Genomic DNA, 23,050 nt, shown 5'->3' on the forward strand with positions numbered 1-23,050 from the left:
GAAGGATTGCGGTTCGTGGACAGCCTCAGCTACTACTTAGTGAGGCCCTTTACAGTTCAGTGAGACCCTGTTTCAAAAATAAAGAATAAAAAGGGGGTGTAGCTTGAAGCTAGAATGCCCCGGAGTTCCATCCCCAGTACCACAAAAAAAAAACAGACAGACTGGGGACCTATTGCAGTGTAGACTGGGGTGTTCTGGGTGACTGGTGAAGTGTTTTGCATGTGATTAGAATGTGGATGTGTTTTATTTTTTGGTGAAATTAGAAGAAAATCTGATAAAGATTATTATGTAAATGAAATAAAATGCAAACATTGTATAGTGTTTTTAGATGCTTATATTCTATTGAAGTATAATTGGTATATTCATATTTTATTTTAAAATGTGTTTTAAGTTTAAATGGTGATTTTTAGGGTGCACTGGATCTTTCTGATGTACATTCTCCACCAAAGTCACCAGAAGGAAAAGCAAGCACACACTCAACCCTCAGTAAGGTGAGTTGGCTGGCGGGCTATAAAGTGAGGTCTGGACTGCGATTCTAGGACGCCCCTCTCTGCTCTTACAAGTTCTGTGGTTCTTTTGTAAGAAGTGCTCATTTCTTCAAGGTGCTTTATCTTTTTGATTAAGTGTATTTTTAAAATGTGCTTTTGTTTTCTTAGCAGTACTTTGAATTTTGTATCACAAAAAATGCGCTTAAATATCAGAATTGTAGAATAATTGGACTTATTTGATACCTTGATCATTTTTGTTTTCATTTAACAAGGGTGTTTATTTCTCATTTATACACTCCTAGCCAGAGAATATTAGGTTCCTGAATATAAAAATGTTGTGTTGAGTATTGCAGACTTTTAGGTGAGTGACCAGATTTGGGATTGTAAATCATGATGGTGTTTTTTGTTAATGAGCTATTTTGATAGGATTTTTAGGAAGACACATGTATTGTCACATTTGTGTGTGTTCACGTGTGGATGTGGATGGATGGATTATTAAAAGACCTGATGTCAGGGATCTGGCACAAGGGAGGAAGGAGTTGAGTTGAATACTGGAATTTAAGGTGAAGGGTATGTGTGTAGTAACAAGGGCTGAATGGAAAGATGGTGGTTGGGAAGCCTGCTGTGCGTGGTGGTCAGTGTCGGCTAGCCTCGTGAAGGGCCGGGTGTGGCTGGCGTCATAGTCTGCTCAGGCTGCTGTGATCAGATACCACGGACTTGGACTCCGGTAAGCAGTGGCATTGGTCTCTTGGAGCTGGAAGCTCCAGGGCAAGGCACTCTGGCTGGTAGACGGTCCCTGCTGTGTGTCCTCCCGTGGTGGAAGGCCAATGGGGTTCTCTGGAGCCTCACAGGAGGGTGCTGATCCATTCATGGGCCCCGCTCTCCAGCCCCCAGAGCCCACTTCCTAATGTTACCACAGAGGGTGGGAGTGTAGCATGAAGTTGGAGGGCACGCAGGTCCAGTCCAGTCCAGGTCAGGTTTGTTCTGTAACTTTTTCTTTGATTTCTGTTCCTTAAAAAGAGAGTTACACTTTAAGTTCATTCAAATATTAGTCTTGTGTGGGTTTAAGGTGGTCTGTTGACTCTTAGAAAAAGTTGTATCTTTTAAAGTCAGGTCAATTTACAGGAATAGTAATTTTCTGCCAGATTCTTTTCTTTTTAAGTGTTCACACACAGAACGCTGCCCAGTGATTGCTGCAGTTATGTATTGTTTGTTCTTTGATGTGGTTGTTCCTTTTAGGTTGGAAATCCAAAGGAATTTTGTACATAATTTCTAGCAAAGGAAAGAGCTATTCTTCATAGTGTTTCTTCCTTTTGAGATTTCTGAGATGTCCAGGCAGCCAGGATCTTTTTTTTTTTTTTTTTTAAGATTTTCCCCCCTGATATCTGTGGGAGGTTGTAACCCTGAAGACAGAACAGATCATGAGTAAATTTTCAAATTTCTTTAAATTAATTTCCGATGAAGTCCCTTGACTGTGGAAGGAAGATTTATTTCTCACAAAAATATCTGATGTTAGAGATTAATGTTCCAAAAAGGTTATCAGTATATATAGCACTGAAATTATGTGTATATATATATATATGGCACTGGGGTTCCTGGATACCCTTCTACCTTTGGGCTACACTCCAGACACCTATTTTTTATATTTTTATTTGGAAACAGGGTCTCTTAAGCCAGTGAGGCTGGCTTCGAACCTGCGTGATCTTCCTGTCTCTGCCTCCCAAGCGTGGGGATTACAAGCGTGCGCCACCATGCCCGGCTACCTAATTTTTTTTTTTTTTTAAGAGGAAAAGGTCTGGGAATTACTAGACTCCTGAATGTCCAAGTGTTAGGAAATGTTCTCAACTCATACAGAGAAGTTGTGAACCGCTCAAAGCCGAGTGAGCAGGCGGTATCTGTCCTCCAGGGGGCGCCACACCGCTGACATCTTTCACTTGTTTTCAGCCAGGCTCCATGTCTCAGCTGACACCATGGCGGCTGCAGTTGCCCTTTAGGAATACCCTCGACACTGGCTGGAGTGGGGTGGGGTCTGTTTTAAAGTAAAACCTTATTTGGGTTATTTAAAATACCTTCTTCTGTAGTTCTGAAGGATTCGGGTTTGGTGTTCCACACTCTTCCAGACCTTGTTCTGGCCAGCTTCCTCTCAGGTGCTCATCACCCTTGAGAGCCCTGGAGAGTCTGGGACTCTGAAAGCTGGTCAGTGACAGGGTCCAGCCGGCCTCTAGGAATCAGCTCCGTGTGCTCCTGAGGAAGGTCACCTGCGGTCAGGACAAGCCTACCACAGCAGTGCTTAGGGGCTGAGGCGAGGCTAATTGAGAACGCGACAGCACGCGGCACCAAAGGAGCCATGCCCGCAACCAAGCCGAGCAGTGGCGCCAGGTCTGCGCTCACCAGGGGCGATGGAGCCCGTGGCCGGCGCGGGCTGACCAAGCTGCAGGGCCGGGGCTCTGAGGGCGTGGTAGGTGTCTATTCTTAAGAGATGTCCTAGGAGGAGTGTTGTAGTTGGCTCCTGTCACGACTTAGTTATTTTAAAAGGTTTCTATCCTGTGGTAAAATGTCATTTTATTCTCATGCTCAGATACCAAGGTATAAAGGACAAGGTAAGAAGAAGACCAGCGGGCAGAAGCCTGGTGACAAGGTAACGCGCGTGAGGGCGGAGAAGTGGAGGCCAGAGGCATGGGGCGGGCTGCGCCTGGCCAGGTCCTGAGCGCTCGCCGTCCCCAGCAAGCGGGCGGGGAGGGCGGTGCTGGCCGAAAACAGAAAGGACTGGTCAGGGTGTCCAGGCCAAATCAGCCTGGGTTCTAGAACTGTGCTCTCACGTTCACTTTGAAGTCCCTGTTGGCAACTAAATGAGAGTTGGGAATATTTATTTTTTATTGAGTGAATGATCACATATGTATTATTATTGCATTACGATTTTTATCTGAAGAAAAGAGAGTGTCATGTTACTTCTTGGGCACTCTTCAGTGGCTAAGTTGAAGGCCACCCGGCTCCCTGCAGGACGTTTGCACCGTGTCCTGGTCTTCAGATGCTTTCCTCCGCTGACCTCTTGTCTGTCGGGCCTTCACAGGGTGGGCCGCACTGTGGCTCGGCTGCGCGCCCACAGGAGCTGACTAAGCCAGGAGATTGCCTGCTTATGAATGTGACCAGGAGAGATCTTGGAAACAGAATCAGCACAGGGTTTTTTTTTTCTATTTAGAATAAGACAAAATGATTTAATTTTTAGTTATGTGAGGTTTATTAGTCCTTTATTGAATCTTATGTATAGATTTTCCACTAAGCTGAAAACTTCCAACTTTAATAAAATTGTATTTGCTGTATAAACTGGCTTTAGTTCCAGTGATTTCAAAGGTAAATTTTATTATATTTCCTTTTTCACACCATTATTTATGCATTATTAAGTGAGAAGGTATCATGTTAGCTAGCAAGAATTTTTGAAACACTTCCACAGTGAATAACCTCATTGTATTAATGCTGTGGCATCCTTAACACAGACTTTTTTAGGCATCAGTCTACTGGAGAGAGAAAACTACTGTAAAGATAACCAAGAGCATAAAACTGTGTTAATAGCTGTTAGGTTCTTTTTAATAAGCTTCTTTGAAAGTTAAAAGAAAATTTTATAATGATATTTTATATTCTACTGGTGTCATAGCTTTTAAAGAAGTTAAAACATGTTGAATAAGTTTACACATAAAAGCAGAGCCTATTAGGAAACACGGTCTTCACTGTGCTTAGAGGCCTCCGCTTCTTAGGTCCAGGATCTCGCCTTCACTGTGCCTTGGGCAGGTCTCCCTGGCTCGGGCAGTTGGGCAGTGGTGTTGAAGGTTCTGGGTGGCCCCATCCTGAAGTCGGGCTGTCAGTTGGACTCCTTGTTTCCTTGTGTCCTGAGTGAGCCCAGGCTACTTCCTCAGGCCCTCTCACACCTCTTTCCCTCTACTTCTCTGTTTCTGAATTGCCTTCGTAAGAATTCTCTTATACCCAGAATTGCCTGTTTCCAGCCGTAGACTGATAAAGCCCAGCTTTTCCTCCTCTGCCTTTCTACAGTGCTGTGCAAGTAGCAGGTTCCCAGCGTCCTTAACATTCTCAGTTAATTCAGAGACCAGGTCACATGTGGTGGTTGAGGTTATCCCACCAAGACCAGGGGACACCGCTCACATGGTAGGTGAGTGGCATTTCCCAGTTAAGCTGTTGTGAGAGCCACCTGTCCATCTTGAGACCTGAGCGGGCCTGTGGCTGGGGTGTGCTGTCCAGGGCTCAAGAGCAGCAGGCTCAGCAGGGCGCCGGGGCCTGAGCCAGGGAGCCAGGGTGCAGAAGGGACGAGTGCCAGCGGCTTGCTCACATGCCCCCGGCAGCCCTTCAGGGAGCATACTCACTCCAGAAACACACTGGAGAGTTGTGTGTCTGTAAAACTGATTTGTAAGTTTGTGAGCTAACGAGTTAAACTAAAAGGTCTTGTTTTTGTATCATCAGAGACAAAGAGAACATAAGATTTGGAATTCAAGGAGGGTAAATAGTAAATGGGAGGCATTTCTTCAGTGAGTTAGAAATTTGGAGCTATATGTGGTATACTTCCAAAGTATTATCTGTGATAACTTATTTCATTGTGAATTATTTTATTTTACCATTGTCCTAGTTGTCTGGAAAAATAAATACAAAAAAGTGACAATAAACTTTTGGTAGGCTCTCTACTAACTTAGGTGTTCACCATTTAGTTGGAAAAGCTGAGTTTAGTACTATTTTCTGTTGTTTAGAATCAGGTGCTTCTTATCATGATTTAAATGTCATATGGAAGGCCATCCTCTTTATACTTAGTTTTCAGGTGTAGAACTAATATGTATTGAGGTGCTTTTTATTTTAAATTCTTACAGTGTGGTGTTTTAATTCATTGTTCCTTTTCATGGGTCTAGAGTAAGCTCAGCTTTACATTGATTCAATGTGATTGTGATCACGCTGCGTGTTGTGTGTGTTTGTGTCTTTGGTTAGGGAAAACCTCAAGATTTTCTTCGTCAACCAGGCAGTATCAATCCCTTGCTTCATTCACCCATTCCTCTACGCCATCCTGGACAAGTGGGTGGTGGTTGGCTGGTGGACGTTCCTGGCAGGTGGCTTCCTGTCTTGCCTGCCTAGTTCTCTGTCCCGGTCTCTGGAGCTTCTTGGACTCAGCTTGGCCGTGCTGACTGTCAGCTGACCTGGGCTGAGGATGGCTGTGGGCTGGGTTTTCCTTAAAGCTTATTGCAGGTCTGCCAGGTGTCTATCGGAATTAGGTCATTTACTGACAGTAGGGGTAGTGCTTCTTTGTGAAGGCTGAGTTTTAGGAAAGGTTTAAATGTTTGAGAGTTCTAGAATTTTACAGTATTTTCTTGGTGGACAAATGAACATGTATGTCTGTTACAACTGTAGTAGGCTTCTCTCCATACTTCATTAATAAGCCCTGAACCAGAAGCTGCCTTTGACTCTGATGTTTCTCCTCCCATGAACAATGCAGACTAAGCCTTTACTCTGGAAAAGCAAAGTTCTTTTTTCCAGGTTCTTCAAACATTTTAATGATGATGAAGGTTTTGGTCACTGGCACATTAGTATTGTTTTTCACTGTGAAATTTCCTTCTGATGCTGATTTCCTATTAATCTAAAATCAATTGAATTCTTGATTATAAAGTATCCTATTGGAAAATTAGAAATACACTAAGACTTTAATTTATTTGAAGCTGAATAGCCTTGAGCTCCATGGAGAAAGTTTAATGGCTTTGGTAGTGGTGTGCTGTGGGTCCTTCACTTTTATGCAAAAAAAACAAAAACAAAAACAAAAAACCCTACAAAAACAAAAACACAAGACTTAAGTAGTTGTTTCAAGTTGGTTCCCTAGGACTACTGTAACAAAGTACACAGAGGCTTGAAACAACACAAGTACAGTGTTTCCCAGACTGGAGGCTTAGCAGCCTGTAGTGGAGGTGTCAGCTGGGCCTGCTCCCTCTCCTGGCTTCTGGCTGGTGAGAAAGCCTAGGGCTTCTTTGGTTTATAGATGAATCACTCCAGTCTCTGCCGCCTTCATCAATGGTGGGCCTGTATCTGTGTCTCTTCTCCCTTTGGGGAGGAGGAGTAGGGAAGGGCGCTGGGATTGAATCTAGGCCTAGGGCATGCTTGACGTGCATTCTGCTATGGAGCAGCGCCTCTAGCCCTTCTTTAAGGGTGCAGTCATACTGGATTGGGCCCATTCCCTTGTGGCCATCCTAACTCAGAGCACCTCAGGGACACTCTTTCCACCTCCTGCCACACTTGGAAGTATGGGGAGTCAGGGCTCTCCTGGGGCACAGTTCAATCCATAACTACTCCTGAGGTTGTCCAAAGACTGAATGCTAAGGGGCCACAGCACTTGGTGCTGAGCAGCACGTGCAGCCGTAGCAGTTGAGCTGCATCTGGAGTCTTCAGGCCATTCAAGTGCAGGTGATTGAAAATCCAGGTAAGACATGGCTGTCAAGAGGGTCAGCAGCCGGCCGTGGTGCAGCCTCTAATCCCAGTACTTGGTGGACTGAGACGGAAGATCTCGGGTTTGCAGCCAGTCTCAGCAGTTAGCAAGGCCCTCTCCAACGTAGTGAGACCCTCTTTCAAAATAAAACATAAGAGCCAGAGGTGTAGCATGCCCCTGGGTTCAATCCTCAGTAACACACACACACACACACACACACACACACACACACACACACTAGGTTCTATATGTGAAGTTCCTTCATTATAGTTGCTCTTACAATCTTTACAGCATTTTGGTTTTAATCTCTTTGGAACGTTTTGATGAAGGTCTTTGTCCTATTAGTGTGGATTTTTCTAATAGTAAAAGTTAGTTGAAATTAAGTTCAGGGAATACATAATCCAGTTGGGTAATGGCCTTTGGTAAATGAACCATCATTCGAAGCTAATGACGTGGTTTAAAAATTGGTTTTAAGAGCAGTTCTAAAGCTGGGCGTGGTGGCGCATGCTTGTAATCCCAGTATTTGGGAAGCTGAGACCAGAGGATCTGGGTTTGTGGACAGCCTCAGCTACTTAGTGAGGCCCTTTGCAACTCAATGAGACCCTGTTTCAAAGTAAAGAATAAAAAATAGAGCTGGAGGTGTAGCTCGGAAGTAGAATGCCCCTGGGTTCCATCCCCAGTACTGCCAAAAAAAAAAAAAAAAAAAAGTAGTTCTAGAATAGCTTGTTTTTGCTATGTAGATAAATAGACTATGTTTAAAATAATCTGTTTAAAAATATTCCTAAGTTTGGGTGCTGTTCATTACATGGACTTACGTTATGTTGATTGTGGGAATTCACGAGGAAGGGAGGGTGTGGAGCCGCAGTCATCATTCCTTGTGCCTGATGTTGCTTTGCGTTCGTGTCTGAGTACATTTCTTGCCAGTTATCCCCCTGAACTTCTCGGAGTGTTGTGAAGGAGAGACTCATTCTCAATCTCTAATTGAAAATGTGTTTAGGTACCACAGGTCTTCAGGGCATTTACTTCTAATGCCTTTACAAAGATAGATAAATTATCATAAGTCAGAAACGGCAACTAGTATGAATCTAATTAAGAAACATATAAGTACATGATACCCCTCTGTATTTAATAATACCAGAGGAACTTTAAGAAAGTTGCTAGCAAATTTTTAAGTTAAAATTGGAGGCTTTTAAGTTTCTGCTCCTTTGAAACAATCCTATAGTGTCTAAAAGGATGATAACTTGATATTTATTTTTCTAAATATCTTTTTTTTTTTTTTTTTTTGCAGTACTAGGGATGGAACCCAGGGTCATTCTACCTCTGAGCATACCCTCAACCCTATTTTTTATTTTTTATTTTTTATTTTGAAACAGTCTCACTGGGTTGCAAAAGGGCCTTACTAAGTAGCTGAGGCTGTGGGCTATTCGTGATCCTCCTGTCTCAGCCTTCCAAATTCTAGGATTACAAGTATGTGCCACCATGCCCAGCCATGACTTACTCATATTGATAGTACATGGGATACCTATGTCTTCATAAGGCCCTCAAATTTATAGAGTAAACATCTTGTCTCTGCCAACTAGTGAAGGCCTCCAACTTGTATGGAAACGCAGAGGTCTGTCTTGAGACAGCAGAATGCGGTTGTCTGTGTGGAGGAAGAGCACCTTGCGTGCTGTGGCTAGCCTGCCTGCGCATGTCGTAGCGGTTACTGTGCTTGGCTCTCCTTCGCTGCTCTTCTCTCGGTCTCAACTCCTAGTTATAATTGGACTTTAAGAATCCTAACCACGTTTAGTTCTTGCGGAAGCGCGCGCCTAGGACAGTACTTAAGGCTGCACAGTTAATAGTCACCCTCAGCTGCTCCAGACTCTGTGTGCGTGAGTGTTGTCTACATCGCAGGCGTCTTGCACAGTGCTGTGTTCTTTAACACGTAAGGCTGAGTATTTGGAAATTTTTAATCCACACAAAACACAGTTTCATATGATTCAACCTAATCACATAAGTGTTAAGAGCTAAATTCTGGAATGAGGCTTTGAGTAGTTAACCGCATACTTGATTGGGAGAATTTTGACAATTTATGTAAATGTCTTTTTAAAAAATTTTCAAATCCACAGAGATAACACATGCGATGGTCTTCTTTTGAAGATGAAATGAGATGTCATATGGGAAGCATCTGAGTGCTTTTCATAATTGTTAGCTCCTGCTGTGACTGCTGGCATTATTTTTTGTTGTTTTTGTTACTGATAATGACTTGTCTAAGGGTAAAAAGAAATCTGACCAAGGGTAGAATAAACTTAAGCTGTGATAGGACTAACTGTAAGCAAAAAACTGTCCTGTGATACTTTTTGCTAACCTCATTGTGCATCTGTCAGCAGGGCATGGGTAAGATGCTTCAGAATCTTTTTCTGTTTTAAGGTATGCAGAAAGATGTACGTATCTGTTAGTGGACATTGCATGAGGTGCAAGTTAGTTATGCTGGAAGTCTGAATTGAGGTCATCATTAGAACAAGTGCGCGGTCTTTACCTTACAAACGAGTGTCTGAGGCTGCGTTGTCCACTTGATATCGATTGTGTTGACTCTGGGTGGAAAACTGTTGTTTCTAATGAATAATATCACGTTTGTTTCGGAATGTTGTTTATATGTGAGAAAGCTGTTTCTCAGTGGATGGCACAGGAAAGACAGGAGCGGTGTGAGCATAAGCCTTTAACGTTTTTGCTCTTCAGAAGTTGGCATCAGGAGGCCTGAGGATGAAGTGATAGCTCAGGGTTTACTCTGCACTTCATGCCACTGCACGGCCACAACACACGCACACACACGCACACACACAGATTCACCTGTGTTCACCTGACTTTTTAATTTAAAATAGTTTGTTTTCGCACCAAGGAAATCTTTTCTCTCTCTCCCTCTTTCTAGAAGGCCAACAGTGAGGCCAGTCAGAGCGATACGAGTGTCTCCGTGTCGGAACCCAAAAGCAAAAGCAGTCTGCACTCACTGGCGCGTGAAGCGGAACGCGGCTCTTTCCTAAGCAACACCACGTTAGACGTCAAAGACAAAGCTGGCCTTTGTCCAGATGGAGATGATATGGACGGAGATCCTTTCTTTGATGATCCCATTCCTAAACCAGAAAAAACTTACGGTTGGTGAGTAGACTGGATTATCAGGCTACGGGTTTAAATACACAATTTCTCAGTGTTTGAATTTTGATTTAAAAATAATGATGTCCTAGTAGTGCTATGATTGAGTCTGTAAGTCTGATTTTGGTCAATAAGCCTGTTGTGTTGTAAACTAACCTCAGGTTTTTAAGAGACCGGGTTTGACTTCTTGCGCGCTGTCGGTCTGTGATGGTGCCCGCAGTGTGCCAGGGATTGGTTAAGGGCAGATGCTGCAGTGATAGATGAGGCAGACTCCTGTCCTCAGGAAGCTCGTCTCCTGGACGGCCAGGGAGGTCGTGAGATGGCCCCACGTCTCTCAGATGGTGGGGCAGGGGCCGAGAGAGAGGCGGGGGGGGGGGGAGAGGGAGAGGGAGGGAGTGTGTGTGTGTGTGTGTGTGTGTGTGTGTGTGTGTGTGTGATCAGCAGCTCACCAGAGAATGCCTCTCTCAGGGCTCCTCACTTAAGGGTGCCATCTGAGCTGAGAGCCAGAGGGGGCATGGGAGTAGGCCCTGCAGAACTTCGGGGAGAAGAAACAGTGAAGGCAGAGGTGCCCAGCAGCCAGAGGACAGCAAGGAAGAGAGTGTGATGGTGGGGCGGGGGGGGGGGGACTGGCCACAGAGGAGGGATGTTCTTGCCATAGGCACTGCAGGACCTTTCCTGCGCTCTCCTCCCATCTCCCATCTTCAGTATCACCTACAACTGAGCACGCTCTCCTTTAACTCCACCCAGAACATTCCTCTAAGCCCACATTCAAATACCCAACAGCCTACTGTGTGCCTCACCAACCTCCTCAAATGTAGTAAGTCACCGTGCTAGGCCTTCGGGCCACCATCTGTCTCGAGACCCTGGAGAGAGCCAGGAGGGCCCTCGTCCTCATGGGAGGGGCAGCTGCACTGGCATCTGCTGGGGGCCATCCGTGGGGGCCAGCTGTGACCTTGGCAGGTGATGTTGGTGTGGAGTGAGGGCAGCTTGCAGAGTGTCTTCAAGAGTCGAGAGGAAATTACTGTAAACGGCCACTTTACATTGAGGAGTGGAAAAGGGTGCAGAGGATTGAGGTGGTGGCTGGAGGCACAGGTTATGGGCCCGAGAAACAGATCATAGTGAAAACGTAACTGCGCACGTGGGTGCCGAGGAGGAGTACTGGATTGGAGGCAGGAGAACAGGAGAGCGAGTGCTGGAGGAGGGAGGAGCACCCAGAGACACGACGTCCAAGATGGAGCCGGCTTCCCCAGAGGGTGGAGGGGTCCAGGTGACAGTAGCATCTGTGTCCAGTTTTGTCTGAGTTCATTTGCAGAGGAGAAGGTTTGAAATCATTATACAAGAAAGTAAGGGGAGGACAGACTGTGGGGTTGCACTCCAGGTTCGTGCTTCTGACCGAAAGGGCTTGGGGTTCTCAGACAATACTGCCTCTGAGGGTAGTGCTTCCTTAGCAGTGGACTCTCTTGGCAGCATTTGTGGGGGAGACAGGGCCTCTGAAAGAAAGTCAGTGAAGGCTCTGAAGAAGGTCGACTTAGCTCGTAGGATACGGAGCCCTTCTAAGAGGAGGTGAGCTGATTTTATAAACAGCCTTGCTGCGTGCGTCCTGACTGGCCTGCATCTGCCTTGCCTCGCAGGCATGTCATGATGGGAACCTGTAGGCGAATGCTCTTTATTTCCAGCCACTGTGCATATAGAATACTTTTTGAGTTGCTTTTGTTGTACCGGCAAAATAAAAGACTTTAGTGGTGGGTGTAAGGCTGCCCTTCAACTGCCCCTTGCTTCCTGTCAGGAGAAGTGAACCGAGGAAGCAAGCCGGGAGCCTGGCCTCACTCTCAGACGCGCCCCCCCTCCGGAGCGGACTCAGCTCCCTGGCGGGAGCTCCCTCGCTGAAAGACTCGCAGAGTAAGTGCTGGACCACGGGGCGGGAATATTCTGGGTAGTTTTTAAGTAGCATATGATTATTGTGAATATTTTTTCAGGAAAATTATAAAAACAACCCATAATTTTATCACTTAGATGTTTCCTGCTGTTATTTGCTCTGTTTTTGTTTTCATGTTGTCCGGTTCTCTCACTCTGTATTCTGCCTTGCTCTCTGCCATCAGAAGACTTTCAGGGAGATGATGTTTTGTATTATCTGTGGTCATATCAACTGCCTGTGGCATATGATGACTTGACTTACCATTTTTCAACATTATGCAAAAGTACATGCACTGGGTAGAAACCATACTTTGAATTCTGAGCTTTGATCTTTTCCCTGTCCAGCAATGTGCATGCCCCTTCTCTGTGGCGCTGGGCAGTGCCAGCCGTCTGCAGTTCCCAGGCAGCCCAGGGTCACAGGAGAACAGCCGAGACCAGGGCACTGTGGTGTAAGCCCTCATGTTGGCAGGTTGGGTATAGTAAGTGTGGGTTGAGTTATGGCATTTTCAACCTAGGATGGGTTTATTGGACGGAGCCCATTGTAAATCAAGGAACGTCTGTAATTTTTAAGTCTTCTTTCTTGTTGGACATTTAAGATGACTTTAGTCAGATTTAAATTAATTTTTTAAAGTTTGTCTTGTGGTAACCTAGTAATCATTAGAATGTTAACGAAAACATTCTGTGTACAGGGCCCTGAGCTGACTAGTCTTTTCAGAGGTAGCAGGGATAGAGGTCGCTAGCAAGATAGCATCGCCAGGCTGCACTGTACTTGCCTCCTCCCTGCCTTCACACATGGGCAGTGCAGGAGTGTGCAAAGCACGGGTGCAGAGGTGTGGTGCGTGGCCTCCGTGTCAGGCTCGTCGGCAATTAGCTGGCAGTGGAGGAGCCTCAGTGCACCTCTTGAGAAAGTTCCCGCCACGGAGTCACTGGGAGCTTGCAGTGCTTCCCAGCCTGTTGTATTATGCGACACAAGAGATGGTCTCTTTCTCTGGACATTTAGTAAGCCAGCTATGAGTCCGTAAGGCAGCCTACATTCTTTCTCTCCGTGGTCTTTGCCACCCCAAAGAAGGGACCCAGGGCACCATAGACATGCCACTGACACTGGCTTGAGAATGGCGGCCTGCAGGAATAATCCTAGTGAGGAGATCTCTGGCTGAGGGAGTAGTGGTTGAATTGAAACAAAGTGTAGACATTCAAATGAAAAGTGAATTGGAGAAAATAATTATCGATAGTCTACGTGTTTATACCTTTAGGGACTGCTTATGGAAGTTCCCATGGTTGAGAAAAATTATTGCAGAATTTAAGCCTCCTGTCATAAAGAAGCCATGTCATAAAAAAAAAAAAATAAGCCAGGCGTGGTGGCGCACGCTTGTAATCCCAGCATTTGGGAGGCTGAGACAGGAGGATTGCGGTTCTCGGACAGTGTCAGCTACTACTTAGTGAGGCCCTTTGCAAATCAGTGAGACCCTGTTTCAAAATAAAGAATATAAATAGGGCTGGGGTGTGGCTGGGAGGTAGAATGGCCCTGGGTTCCATTCCTAGTAACACACACACACACACACACAAAGAAAAAAAAAAAAAAAAAAAAAACATTGCCGGGCGTGGTGGCGCACGCTTGTAATCCCTGTGCTTGGGAGGTGGCGCACGCTTGTAATCCCTGTGCTTGGGAGGCTGAGACAGGAGGATCGCACAGGTTTGAAGCCAGCCTCAGCTACTTAGTGAGGCTCTCAGCAACTTAGTGAGACCCTGTTTCCAAATAAAATATAAAAAAAGTCTGGGAGTATATCCCGGAGGTAGAAAGCCCCTGGGTTCCACCCCAGTACCACCAAAAAAAAAAAAAAAAAAAAAAAAACTAACATGGCCTAGAGAATGTTTCTTTAATACTAGAAGTTTTTTTAATGCTAATATTTCTTCATGTTCCCAGGTAAAAGAGGAAGCACTGTTTTGAAGGATCTGAAATTGGTCCATGATAACATTGGATCACTTGGATTAGGTAACTAGATTTCTGGTTTAGTGTTGATTGCTTTACGATAGTTACCTCTTAGGATAAAACCTTAAATGCAGTGACTCCATGAGCCTACACTGAATATCTTCATGCTGTTCTTTCACCGGGTGTTGGTGGTTTTCCGATGCCTGGGGTTTGACCCCGTGCCAGGGATGGCTATAGTAGCATCTAGAACAGACCCTTTAGCCTGCGGCCTTCAGACGTCGGTGGGGGAGAATGAACAGGAAGCTGTAGGTGTTTTAATGTGTGAGGGCCAGTGTCACTGTGGGTGGGGGTGGGCTCAGCCAGCTTCTAGGGAAGGCCTCTGGGGAAGGCTGTGCCATGATCTTATGGCCGAGTGGGAAGGGGATAAGGAGGAAAGAAGAGCTCTGTTCAGGCTGGGCAGAGCTGGTCCTCTGGGCCCAGGTGCAGGGGATCTGGTCTAATGGAGGAGACAGGCCGTGAAAGGAAAACTGAGGTGTGTTCTGTTATCTGGAGTAGTTGGTGGTGCGCCTGCTGTGTAAGTATGTTTCTGTGGAAGGAAGAGACCCAGTGTCAGCATCACTCAGAGCAGCACGTGTTGTTCCAGTTTTCTCTTCTGTGGGGCCACAGGCAGGTGTGCCAGGCACATCTCAGGTAGCCCTACTGCGTCGCTGACCTGAAGGGAGGGCGCCGCGCCGGCCCTGTCCTCTCTGGATGGGCGCAGCTAGGTTCCCTGATCCACGACCACTCTACCTGGACTGCTGGCACACAGCTTCCAGGCAGGGCCTTTGCCCTCACAGCTGCGGGTGTGCCCATGGGGGCAGCTGAGAATGCCCCTCCTCTCCTGGAGAATCCTGGGGCAGGCAGGGAACTTAGCGTAGAGTTGGGTGGTTCACCTGAAAATCCCTGTGTGGCACTGACTGGGGGGACCAGCCAAGCCTCTTATTTCTTCATCTGTTAAGTGGAACAAATAACATCTACTTCAGTTTGAAGAGTAGGATTTAAATATGTATCCCTGCATAAGTAGAAGTGCAGTGCCTAGCATGGGAAGTGCCTGGCGAATGTTAGTTTCCTTTTTATGTGACTTTGCCTATTGGCAACCACGCACAGAAGACTAGATCTTCCTGGTCACTGCGAGTTGCTGGCGGTCCTGGTTGCTGGGGCCAGCCAGGTGGGCCTGCGCCTCTCTCTGCCAGTCCCTGTTGCGTGTGATCGTGTCTGCAGTGGGCGCCGTTCCTCTGTGGCTCACCCGCAGGCACCAACAGGTAGGGCTTGTTCATGCTTCGCTGTGGGCTCCCAGTCTCCGTCTGAGGGGAGTGCAGGGACTTCTCGCCCGCTGATGGGTGGCAGCGGCTCTGCTTCAGACAGCGGTGTGAGCGGTGTGAGCGGACAGGTGGTGTTTTCGCTGCTGGCACATGGCCTGCCTTGGGGTAATTTGAGTGCAGGGATGACATACCAGCTCACTAGCCAGGTGCTTGCCACTAGGCCAGGTACAAGAGTTCAGTAGAAATAAACAGTTTTATTTAAAAGTATCTTTTCTGTTTGGGCTTCTTTTCTTTGTTAAATGTACATACAATATTCTAGGTGCTAGATATTAGTGGATTACCCTAGAATAATGATGGTAGTGATAGGTGCCTGACACTGTACCAGGGAACTCTTTTTTTTTTTTTTTTTTTTGGTGGTTGTACTGGGGGGGTGGAACCCAGAGGCTTTCTACCTCCAGGCTATACTCCCAGACCTATTTTATATTTTTTGGAAACAGGGTCTCACTAAGTTGCTGAGAGCCTCATTCAGTAGCTGAGGCTGGGTTTAAACCTGTGCAATCCTCCTGTTTCAGCCTCCCAAGAGCAGGATTACAGGCATGCACCACCACACCCAGCATTATTATCTCCATTTTTACAGGTGAAGAACATAGGTTGAATAATGTGCTCAAGAGCTATGGCATTTAGAAACTTGATATATTGTCAAAAAGCCCTTTACCACTGTGTTTTACTTCTGAGGCATTAAGGGTCATTTCTTTTTTTTTGGTGGCACTGGGGTTCCTGGAAGCCCTTCTACCTCTGGGCTATACTCCCAGACCTACTTTATATATTTTTTAAAATTTGGAAACAGGGTCTCTTAAGCCAGCACGGCTGGCTTTGAACCCGCACGATCCTCCTGTCTCCGCCTCCCAAGCGCGGGGATTACAAGCGTGCCCACCACGCCTGGCTTTAAGGGTCATTTCTGCGGGGAAGAATTTAAAAATATAGCTTAGAACACGGTTTGTTTTAGACAGCAGACCCACGTTAGTCCAAGGCACACAGAGGGAGTGTCCATAGACCCCAGCACCCTGCACGTTGTAAGCAAGGGCCTCTGAACTCCGTGAAGGCCAGTCATAGTGACATTAGTCTTGGTGGCTGCATGTAGTCTCTGCTGTGTAGTCTTTGTTTTAATATTACTTTATAAAGCCGTTCTTAGGCCATAGGCTGAGCGAAACCAGACTGTTGGTCAGAGGCAGGCGTGGAGGCAAGGAAGACTGAGCTGCTGCAGAAGGCCAGCCATGGAGGATCAGGGTGGGGCCTGGGTCGCGGCAGGTGTCCTATGCCTAAGACGGAAGGCTGCCGTGGGGTCAGGAGGAGACTGTCGGAATCCGAGACTCCTTGCCAGGGTCTCAAGAAATGCCGTATGTACTCTACTAAAGACACTCACTCTGACTCTGATGTAGCCAGAAGGCCAGAACCCAGTGTGCTGTGGTACACTGTTCATAAGCATCTCGTGTTTTCGTTGGTTACCAAGCTGGTTCCAGGTCCAGATCGCAGGCATGGCTGTCCTGCTGCCCTGGCGTGGCCTCTTCTGCACCTGCAGAGGGGCCCCTTGGGGACTGTTTGAGGAGGTTTTCCTCTGTCTACGTTCTGTGCCCTGTTGGACCCTGCCTGCTTTCTCGCAAGCCCACATGGGCCCAGATCCTAGGAAGCTGTGGTCGAGGAGAGCCACCTGGGGCCTGCCCCCCAGCACGGGTGGTCCGGGCTCCACGCATGGGCACACGTGGGTGTGGTGTGGCAGGGATTCTGATCTCCTCATCGTGGGTGGTCTCCTCGCCCACATCAGTCATCCTCTTGTCTTTTCCATGGGACACCGCAGACACCACCTCCACTTCTTTGCGCAGTGGCCAGTGTCCGTGAGAAAGCAGGTGGAGGTGCTGCTGCCCTCTTCTCCTTCACCCCTATGGCCCCCGCCCACGGAGCTTCCGTGGCCTTTCAGCGCCCGAGCATATTGAGGACCCTGCCTCTACCCCTTGGTCCGCTCCGCATTCTTGTCCTGTGGTTAGTGAGTCCTCGCTGTGCCAGTGCTGGCTTTCCTCTAGGAACACGCTCGCCCCAGAGTCGCACCTCCGCTGCCTCGGCTTCCAGCCGCTGCTGCCTCCCGCGGATCCCCACGCGCTCCAGGAGCGTAGGTTTGCACCGCCTTCCATTGTCTTTCTTATAGAGATGGCGCTATACCTGCAGGGACCTAGGAGTCGCTTCTCTAGCTGATAGAAGAGTGGACTAATCACATACTCTAAGACAGTTACTTTGTGTAAGTGCCCATCCAGAACTCAAATCCCGCCAGCCTCACAAGCAGTGTAAACAGTACGGCCTTCTTGGAAGAGCTCAGGACAGGGCCGGCAGCATCTTTGAGAGGTTGCTCTTGAGCCAGGTTTTCTTCTGATCTGCATCTTCCCCTTGTGGTCATACACACTTCCTGTGCGTCTTCTCCCTCGGCCGTTCATTACGTCTCAGGCGGCTCTCTTGTACCACCAACCCTGCTCCCTCAGCGGGTTCTCAGAAGACCTGGTGGGAATGGCAGCTCAGTCTACACTCCCTGGCAGCCTAAGGGAGGTCCTAGATGCACCCATCAGAAGCTCAGGCCCACTGGAGCAAGTGTAGCACTTTGTAGGCAGCATCAGAGGGAGCCTTTCATTGGATGCTCTAGGCCAGGATCACTGAGCACTTCATGGTCATGACATCATTTGTTAACCCCCGGGCGGCGTGTGGCTCCTGGGTCCTGGAGCTGCGAGGTGTCGAGGTGTCCGAGCCCGGGCCCAGCTCCCTGCTGCACGCCTCGTGGCTGCTGAAAAGCTTCACTAACGAGGTGACCGCAGCGAGCTGGTGGTGGCTGGCTGGCTGCTGCCCAGTTCCATCAAGCCAAGGGCAGCCCAGGGAGTGCCTGTGAGGGCCGGCTGCGGCTCCCTCGCAGTGAGGGTGCCCCAGTACCCCAGCAGTGCTTGGTGCATCAGACGTGCGGTAAAGTGTTATTTCTGCTCTTTGGGACTTCTCTTTCAATAATGCAGTATACTTCAGTAATGTGCTGTTTCTGCAGGAAATGTGTGTAATTAGAGATAAATTACGAAGCGTTTCTATGTAAATTTAATATGCTTTTTCTTAAACTTATCAGGGACTGGAGAAGAAGATGACTATGTTGATGATTTTAATAGGTAAGAAAAACAGTCGGGCAAGTGTATGACCACACTGTAAATTCAGAGTGCAGACAAGGGGTACTCATAGGGATCGTGGTGTTTTGATCCTCTTATTCATGGCGACTGAAGGTGAATAAAAGATAGTTAATCCAAAACGATATGTCTTGGAGTATGCCTTCACATTACGTTGATACGGACTCCTGTCTGTATGTGAGGAGTCGGCAGGAGTACGATGGAGAAGTCACGTGAGGAGCTGACTCGAGCCATGGCGGAGCACAGTCGCACACGGTGTTTGCTCTTTTCCAGTTCCTTCCCTCTTTGTGGTGAGGGTTGTCTGCTTTCAATGGAAAAGATCTCTGTTCAATTATTTTTTAAATTCAGCTCATATTTGTTAATATCTATGTCAGGTAACTTTTAAAAACATGAAAATAATCTTCAAGCTGCCTAATAACGTGGAAGTAATGTTTGTTGTGGATATGATTAGAAATTTTAAGTTAGATGCCTGAGAGTTTTATTTGACCCTTTTTATTGCAGTTGGACTTTATATTTCATTTTTAGCACAATCGTTTCTTATATAGTTGTTGTGAGAGGTAGTATGATGTAACAGATGAAACTTTAGGAATCTAGGTTTTTCTTTCTTGCCAGAATGTTCAAGCACCTTTGAGCCTTAGTCTTCTCATCTTCCAAATCATCTTTATTGACACTGCTGTTGGGTCAAGTGAGATGACATGTATTGAAATTGATGATACTTAACATGACATTTTGCTTAAAGGATTAAAATGAGTATCTGAAAATTTGAGAAATGGTCATTATTCTTTTCAGAGTTTTTATTTTTTTTCCCTCTCTTGCAATAGTGCCAGCCATCGCTCAGAAAAAAGTGAGCTAAGTATTGGTGAAGAGATTGAAGAAGACCTTTCTGTGGGAGTGGATGACATCAATACCAGTGATAAAGTACGGTGTTACATGTTTCCATAGAGTGCCGTTTCTGTCCTTTTGTTGATATACTCTAAAGCTTCAGAATTTTATACTAATTTAAAAAACAGTTGAAAATTGATAGGCACTTGTGACAGATCTGCCTTGCCCAGGTCTGTGAAGGCTGTCCACATGCTTTAACTTTTCATCTTGGCATCTTTATCCATGACATGAAGGTAGTAATACCTACCTAATGGGTTGTTCTGAAGGTTACCTTCACCCATAAAGGCCTTCAAGTGGTGCTTTCCTAATAGTTTTCTTTGTAACAGTTTTATGCCAAGTACTATGTTTGGATCAAGGGGGAGGGAGAAGCGGATTTAAAGGGTTTTATTCCTAATATATTTAATGCCAAGATGAGAGAATGTGAAGGGGTCAGATAAGAGTACATCCCACAGAATCTCAAGAGAGAACTGTGTCATTTCTGAAAGGCGCGTCTGTTCTATGTAGTATCTGATTCGGGGTCTGTGTACATTTTCCCTACAAGGCCACATTGTAAGTATTTTAGATTTTTCAGATCATATATTTGTGTTGTTAGCTACCCATTTTAGCACTGTGGAGAAAACAGCTATAGATGATACATATGCAGGGGCGGGCTGGGGAGGGAGTGGCTCTGTCCCATGGCCCAGCCCTGAAGTGTCCCTGTGTTAAGGTGGGTCTAGTTGAGGCTGAGAAGGCCTGGGCCTCTCCTCCCCCGGCCCTCAGGGGTACTGTCCTGCTCTGTTCTCTGTACTGTGGTGCCTGAGTCTTGACTCTTTTAAAAGATATTTTTTCAGTCATCATTTTGTTTACATATCTATTTTCTTTCTCTGTGACCAGCGTAAGAGGCTTATAGATATGAAACATGTATATTGTGGCCAATAGATGCTAATGTTCTGGCTTATGGATAAACAGAAACAGCGATCACTTATTCCTCCAACGCTGGTGGACACGAGACCTGACTCTCAGACTGAGGCCATCTTGTGTGTCCATCGGTCCTCAGCAGCTTCGGCCAGGCTCTGCTTCTAGTTGACACACCATGAGAGGATTCCTGCTGTGCCTTAAGTTTGATGTTATCAACTATCATATAAAAAGCACAGGATGTAATAGTTTTCAATTGAGACTATTGCACATTTTAGTGAATTCCAGCAATATTTAATGTTGCCAAATTATGGTTTTAGAGAGTTAGCAGTTCATAAAGGCATTTACTGTGAACAGAATCACACATTGAGGCTGTGCCCAAGTAAAGATGTTTTATAAAGTTTTCTATGAATTCTCATTTCTTAGATTAAATTAGAATAATGTCTAGGAAGTTATTTCTAATTTCACTTAAAATATTTGATTCTAATATAGTTGATTCTAAATTTTACTTAAGACATACTTGTCTAAGTATAAAGCATTGAACTTAGAAGGCTGTCTTGATTTGTAAGTCAGAAGAATTTAGGGAAATCACTTGTCGACGCTTCGGTTTTACTCCCTATTTATGGGTTTTCAATATGAAGCAGTTATAAAGTGTTTCAGTTACATCAAAATATTTTTTAATTATCTAAGGCCTTACTTGCATGCAAACACTAATTGCTTTTATTCTTTTGAACAACACAGCTTGATGACCTCACACAAGACCTAACTGTTTCCCAGCTCAGTGATGTTGCAGATTATCTGGAAGATGTTGCGTAGAGAAGAGGAGGCATTCTGATTGACAAAGGACAAAGGACTGATCAGCTCCATTTTTTTTTTCCAGACAATCACTCTTTGCTGGAATGTCTGTTTCCTATTGGTGCCTTGCATTTCAAAAAGACTGCAGATATTTTTTAAAACTTTTTCATTTGACTAAACAAAATGCTTCTATATAAGCCCATGTATGGAAGAGTTAATGTCCTTAATTTGGTTTAGCGCTACATTTCTCTGTGGTAATTGGTGGTCTACACTCAAGTTTACTTCAAGGAGGGAACCCACGAAAGAATCAGTGTTCAGAGCATGACGAGAGGTGTCAATAAAGCCCTAGGTTTGCACAACTGTGTGTGTGGCTGCTGGTAGTGATCTTTGAAAACCTTAGCTTTAGCCATTGAAATGAAAGCTAACCTGCCTAGTATACTTTGATATTAGGTGGTTCTGCACATAGTTGGCAAAATGACCTGGTAAATTTGTGATCCTGAAGCATATTAATAATATAAGTTAAATTTGATGTGTCAACTTTATTTTGTATTTCCTTCCATTTGGAAGGTTTGTTAGACCATTACGGTTATATTAAAGTACTCTTGTGTGTGCTATTTAGTTTTGCTTGATTAAAGAAATCTAGATGTGGTTATGACTTTTAATGCATGGACTTGTCAATAAGTTAACATTTACGGTCCCCATTCCTCCTGCTGTCCACGTAAGCTGCTAATCACAGGTTCTCTTCAGTACGGTTAGAATTTATTATTTGTAAACATGCCTCGAAACATTAAATACCAAAATGCATCTGAAACCATTAAGCAGTGCTTTTATTTCAGATCTGTAAGTTGATTATATTTAAATCCAAATTGGAATGAAATAGTAGTAATGGCCTAAGACCATATATATTCAGTTTGACAAGCTTTATATATTGTACATAATTTTGTTGGACTCTTTTAAAAATAGACTCAATAATGGAGTTTCTGGCAGTCTCATTTATATAGTAACTCATCGTGCTGCTGGGATGTAGGCCGCTGCCATTTGTAATGCCACCAAAGTATCTAAAAACGTGTGGGCGAGTAGGAGAGACAACGGTGGTGTGTGTGTCGCATAAATACAAGCAGGGCTCTGGCCGTGTTCATGTTTGGCTTTTTTATTTCAATTATGATGTTTTATTAAAAGTTAACAAGAACAAATAATACATAATTGGTGGTCTCAGTAGGTGAGTGGACTCTGGTTTGCACAATGCCAGGCTTCATTCTAGATGCAGAGGAAAGGGAAATTGAGTGAGGGCTAAGACCGTCTAGCATCAGAGACCAGCCAGTGAACCCAAGCCGTCGACACCCAGAGGAAGTAGGACGCAGAGCGGGCAGGCGGCTCCTGGAGCCCTGAGGACACCCGCCTCAGGTGCCGCCTGCGTCCCTCCCGCACAGCAGCCTGTGTCCTGCGCGAGCAAGCCCACAGCCCAAGCGAGGCTGGGCACTCGCTCCGTGTCTGCCGCGCCAGCGCACACTCCGCCCTGGCTGTCGGAGTCTAGATGAGTGTGTGGCTTATGACTCATTTTTATTTTCAGTTTTGTGGTGCTGAGGAGCAAACCCAGCGTCTTGGGATGCTAGACAAGCTCTCTACTACTGCACCGCCCAGCCCCTGGTTTACTTGTAGTATTGGTAGATGCTCTGTTTCAGTACAGTGATTTGAGAGCACAGCAGGAGCGGCTCTTTAAAAGTGTGGCAGACTTTGGAATAATAGCATCTGGGATCTGTCATTTGCTGTTACTTAGAGGCTCCGACCTTTGGGTAGTATTTGGGAGAATGCAGAGGAAAATGCCAAATTTACAACTTTGTTATTAGCACTATATATGTCTTATTGAGCAATTGTGAATAATTTAAATTTAACTAGGAAAAAGTTTTATTTCTACATGTATTCCTTGCTTAGATGTTTGAGCCCTGTCAAACCTAAAGATGTGAAACGGCAGTTTTGCGTGTGGTCAGTATTTTACTTTTTGTTAACATATATTGAAATACTAGCCCATGAGATACATTTGTATGGTAGCC

The 23,050-nt window shown here is 45.7% G+C and overlaps 1 protein-coding gene across 2 annotated transcripts in view; it reads left to right on the forward strand.

The window, feature by feature from the left end:
- CEP43 (centrosomal protein 43) overlaps window positions 1–21,020 on the forward strand; it is a gene marked incomplete at both ends in the record, with an annotated part of 33,246 nt that extends 12,226 nt beyond the window's left edge. The window contains 8 exons of one of the 2 annotated variants that reach the window (XM_080700475.1): window positions 411–491; window positions 3,067–3,126; window positions 9,860–10,086; window positions 11,867–11,979; window positions 13,919–13,987; window positions 18,374–18,413; window positions 19,250–19,346; window positions 20,946–21,020. In XM_080700475.1, coding sequence (XP_080556601.1) covers window positions 411–491; window positions 3,067–3,126; window positions 9,860–10,086; window positions 11,867–11,979; window positions 13,919–13,987; window positions 18,374–18,413; window positions 19,250–19,346; window positions 20,946–21,020 — 762 coding nt within the window. The remainder of the gene's footprint in view (window positions 1–410; window positions 492–3,066; window positions 3,127–9,859; window positions 10,087–11,866; window positions 11,980–13,918; window positions 13,988–18,373; window positions 18,414–19,249; window positions 19,347–20,945) is intronic. The other variant, XM_080700476.1, reaches the window with a different exon arrangement.
- Between the last annotated feature and the right edge of the window lie 2,030 nt (window positions 21,021–23,050).

The sequence above is a fragment of the Muscardinus avellanarius genome (genome assembly GCF_963383645.1).
Source record: "Muscardinus avellanarius genome assembly, chromosome: 8".
Classification (NCBI taxonomy): domain Eukaryota; kingdom Metazoa; phylum Chordata; class Mammalia; order Rodentia; family Gliridae; genus Muscardinus; species Muscardinus avellanarius.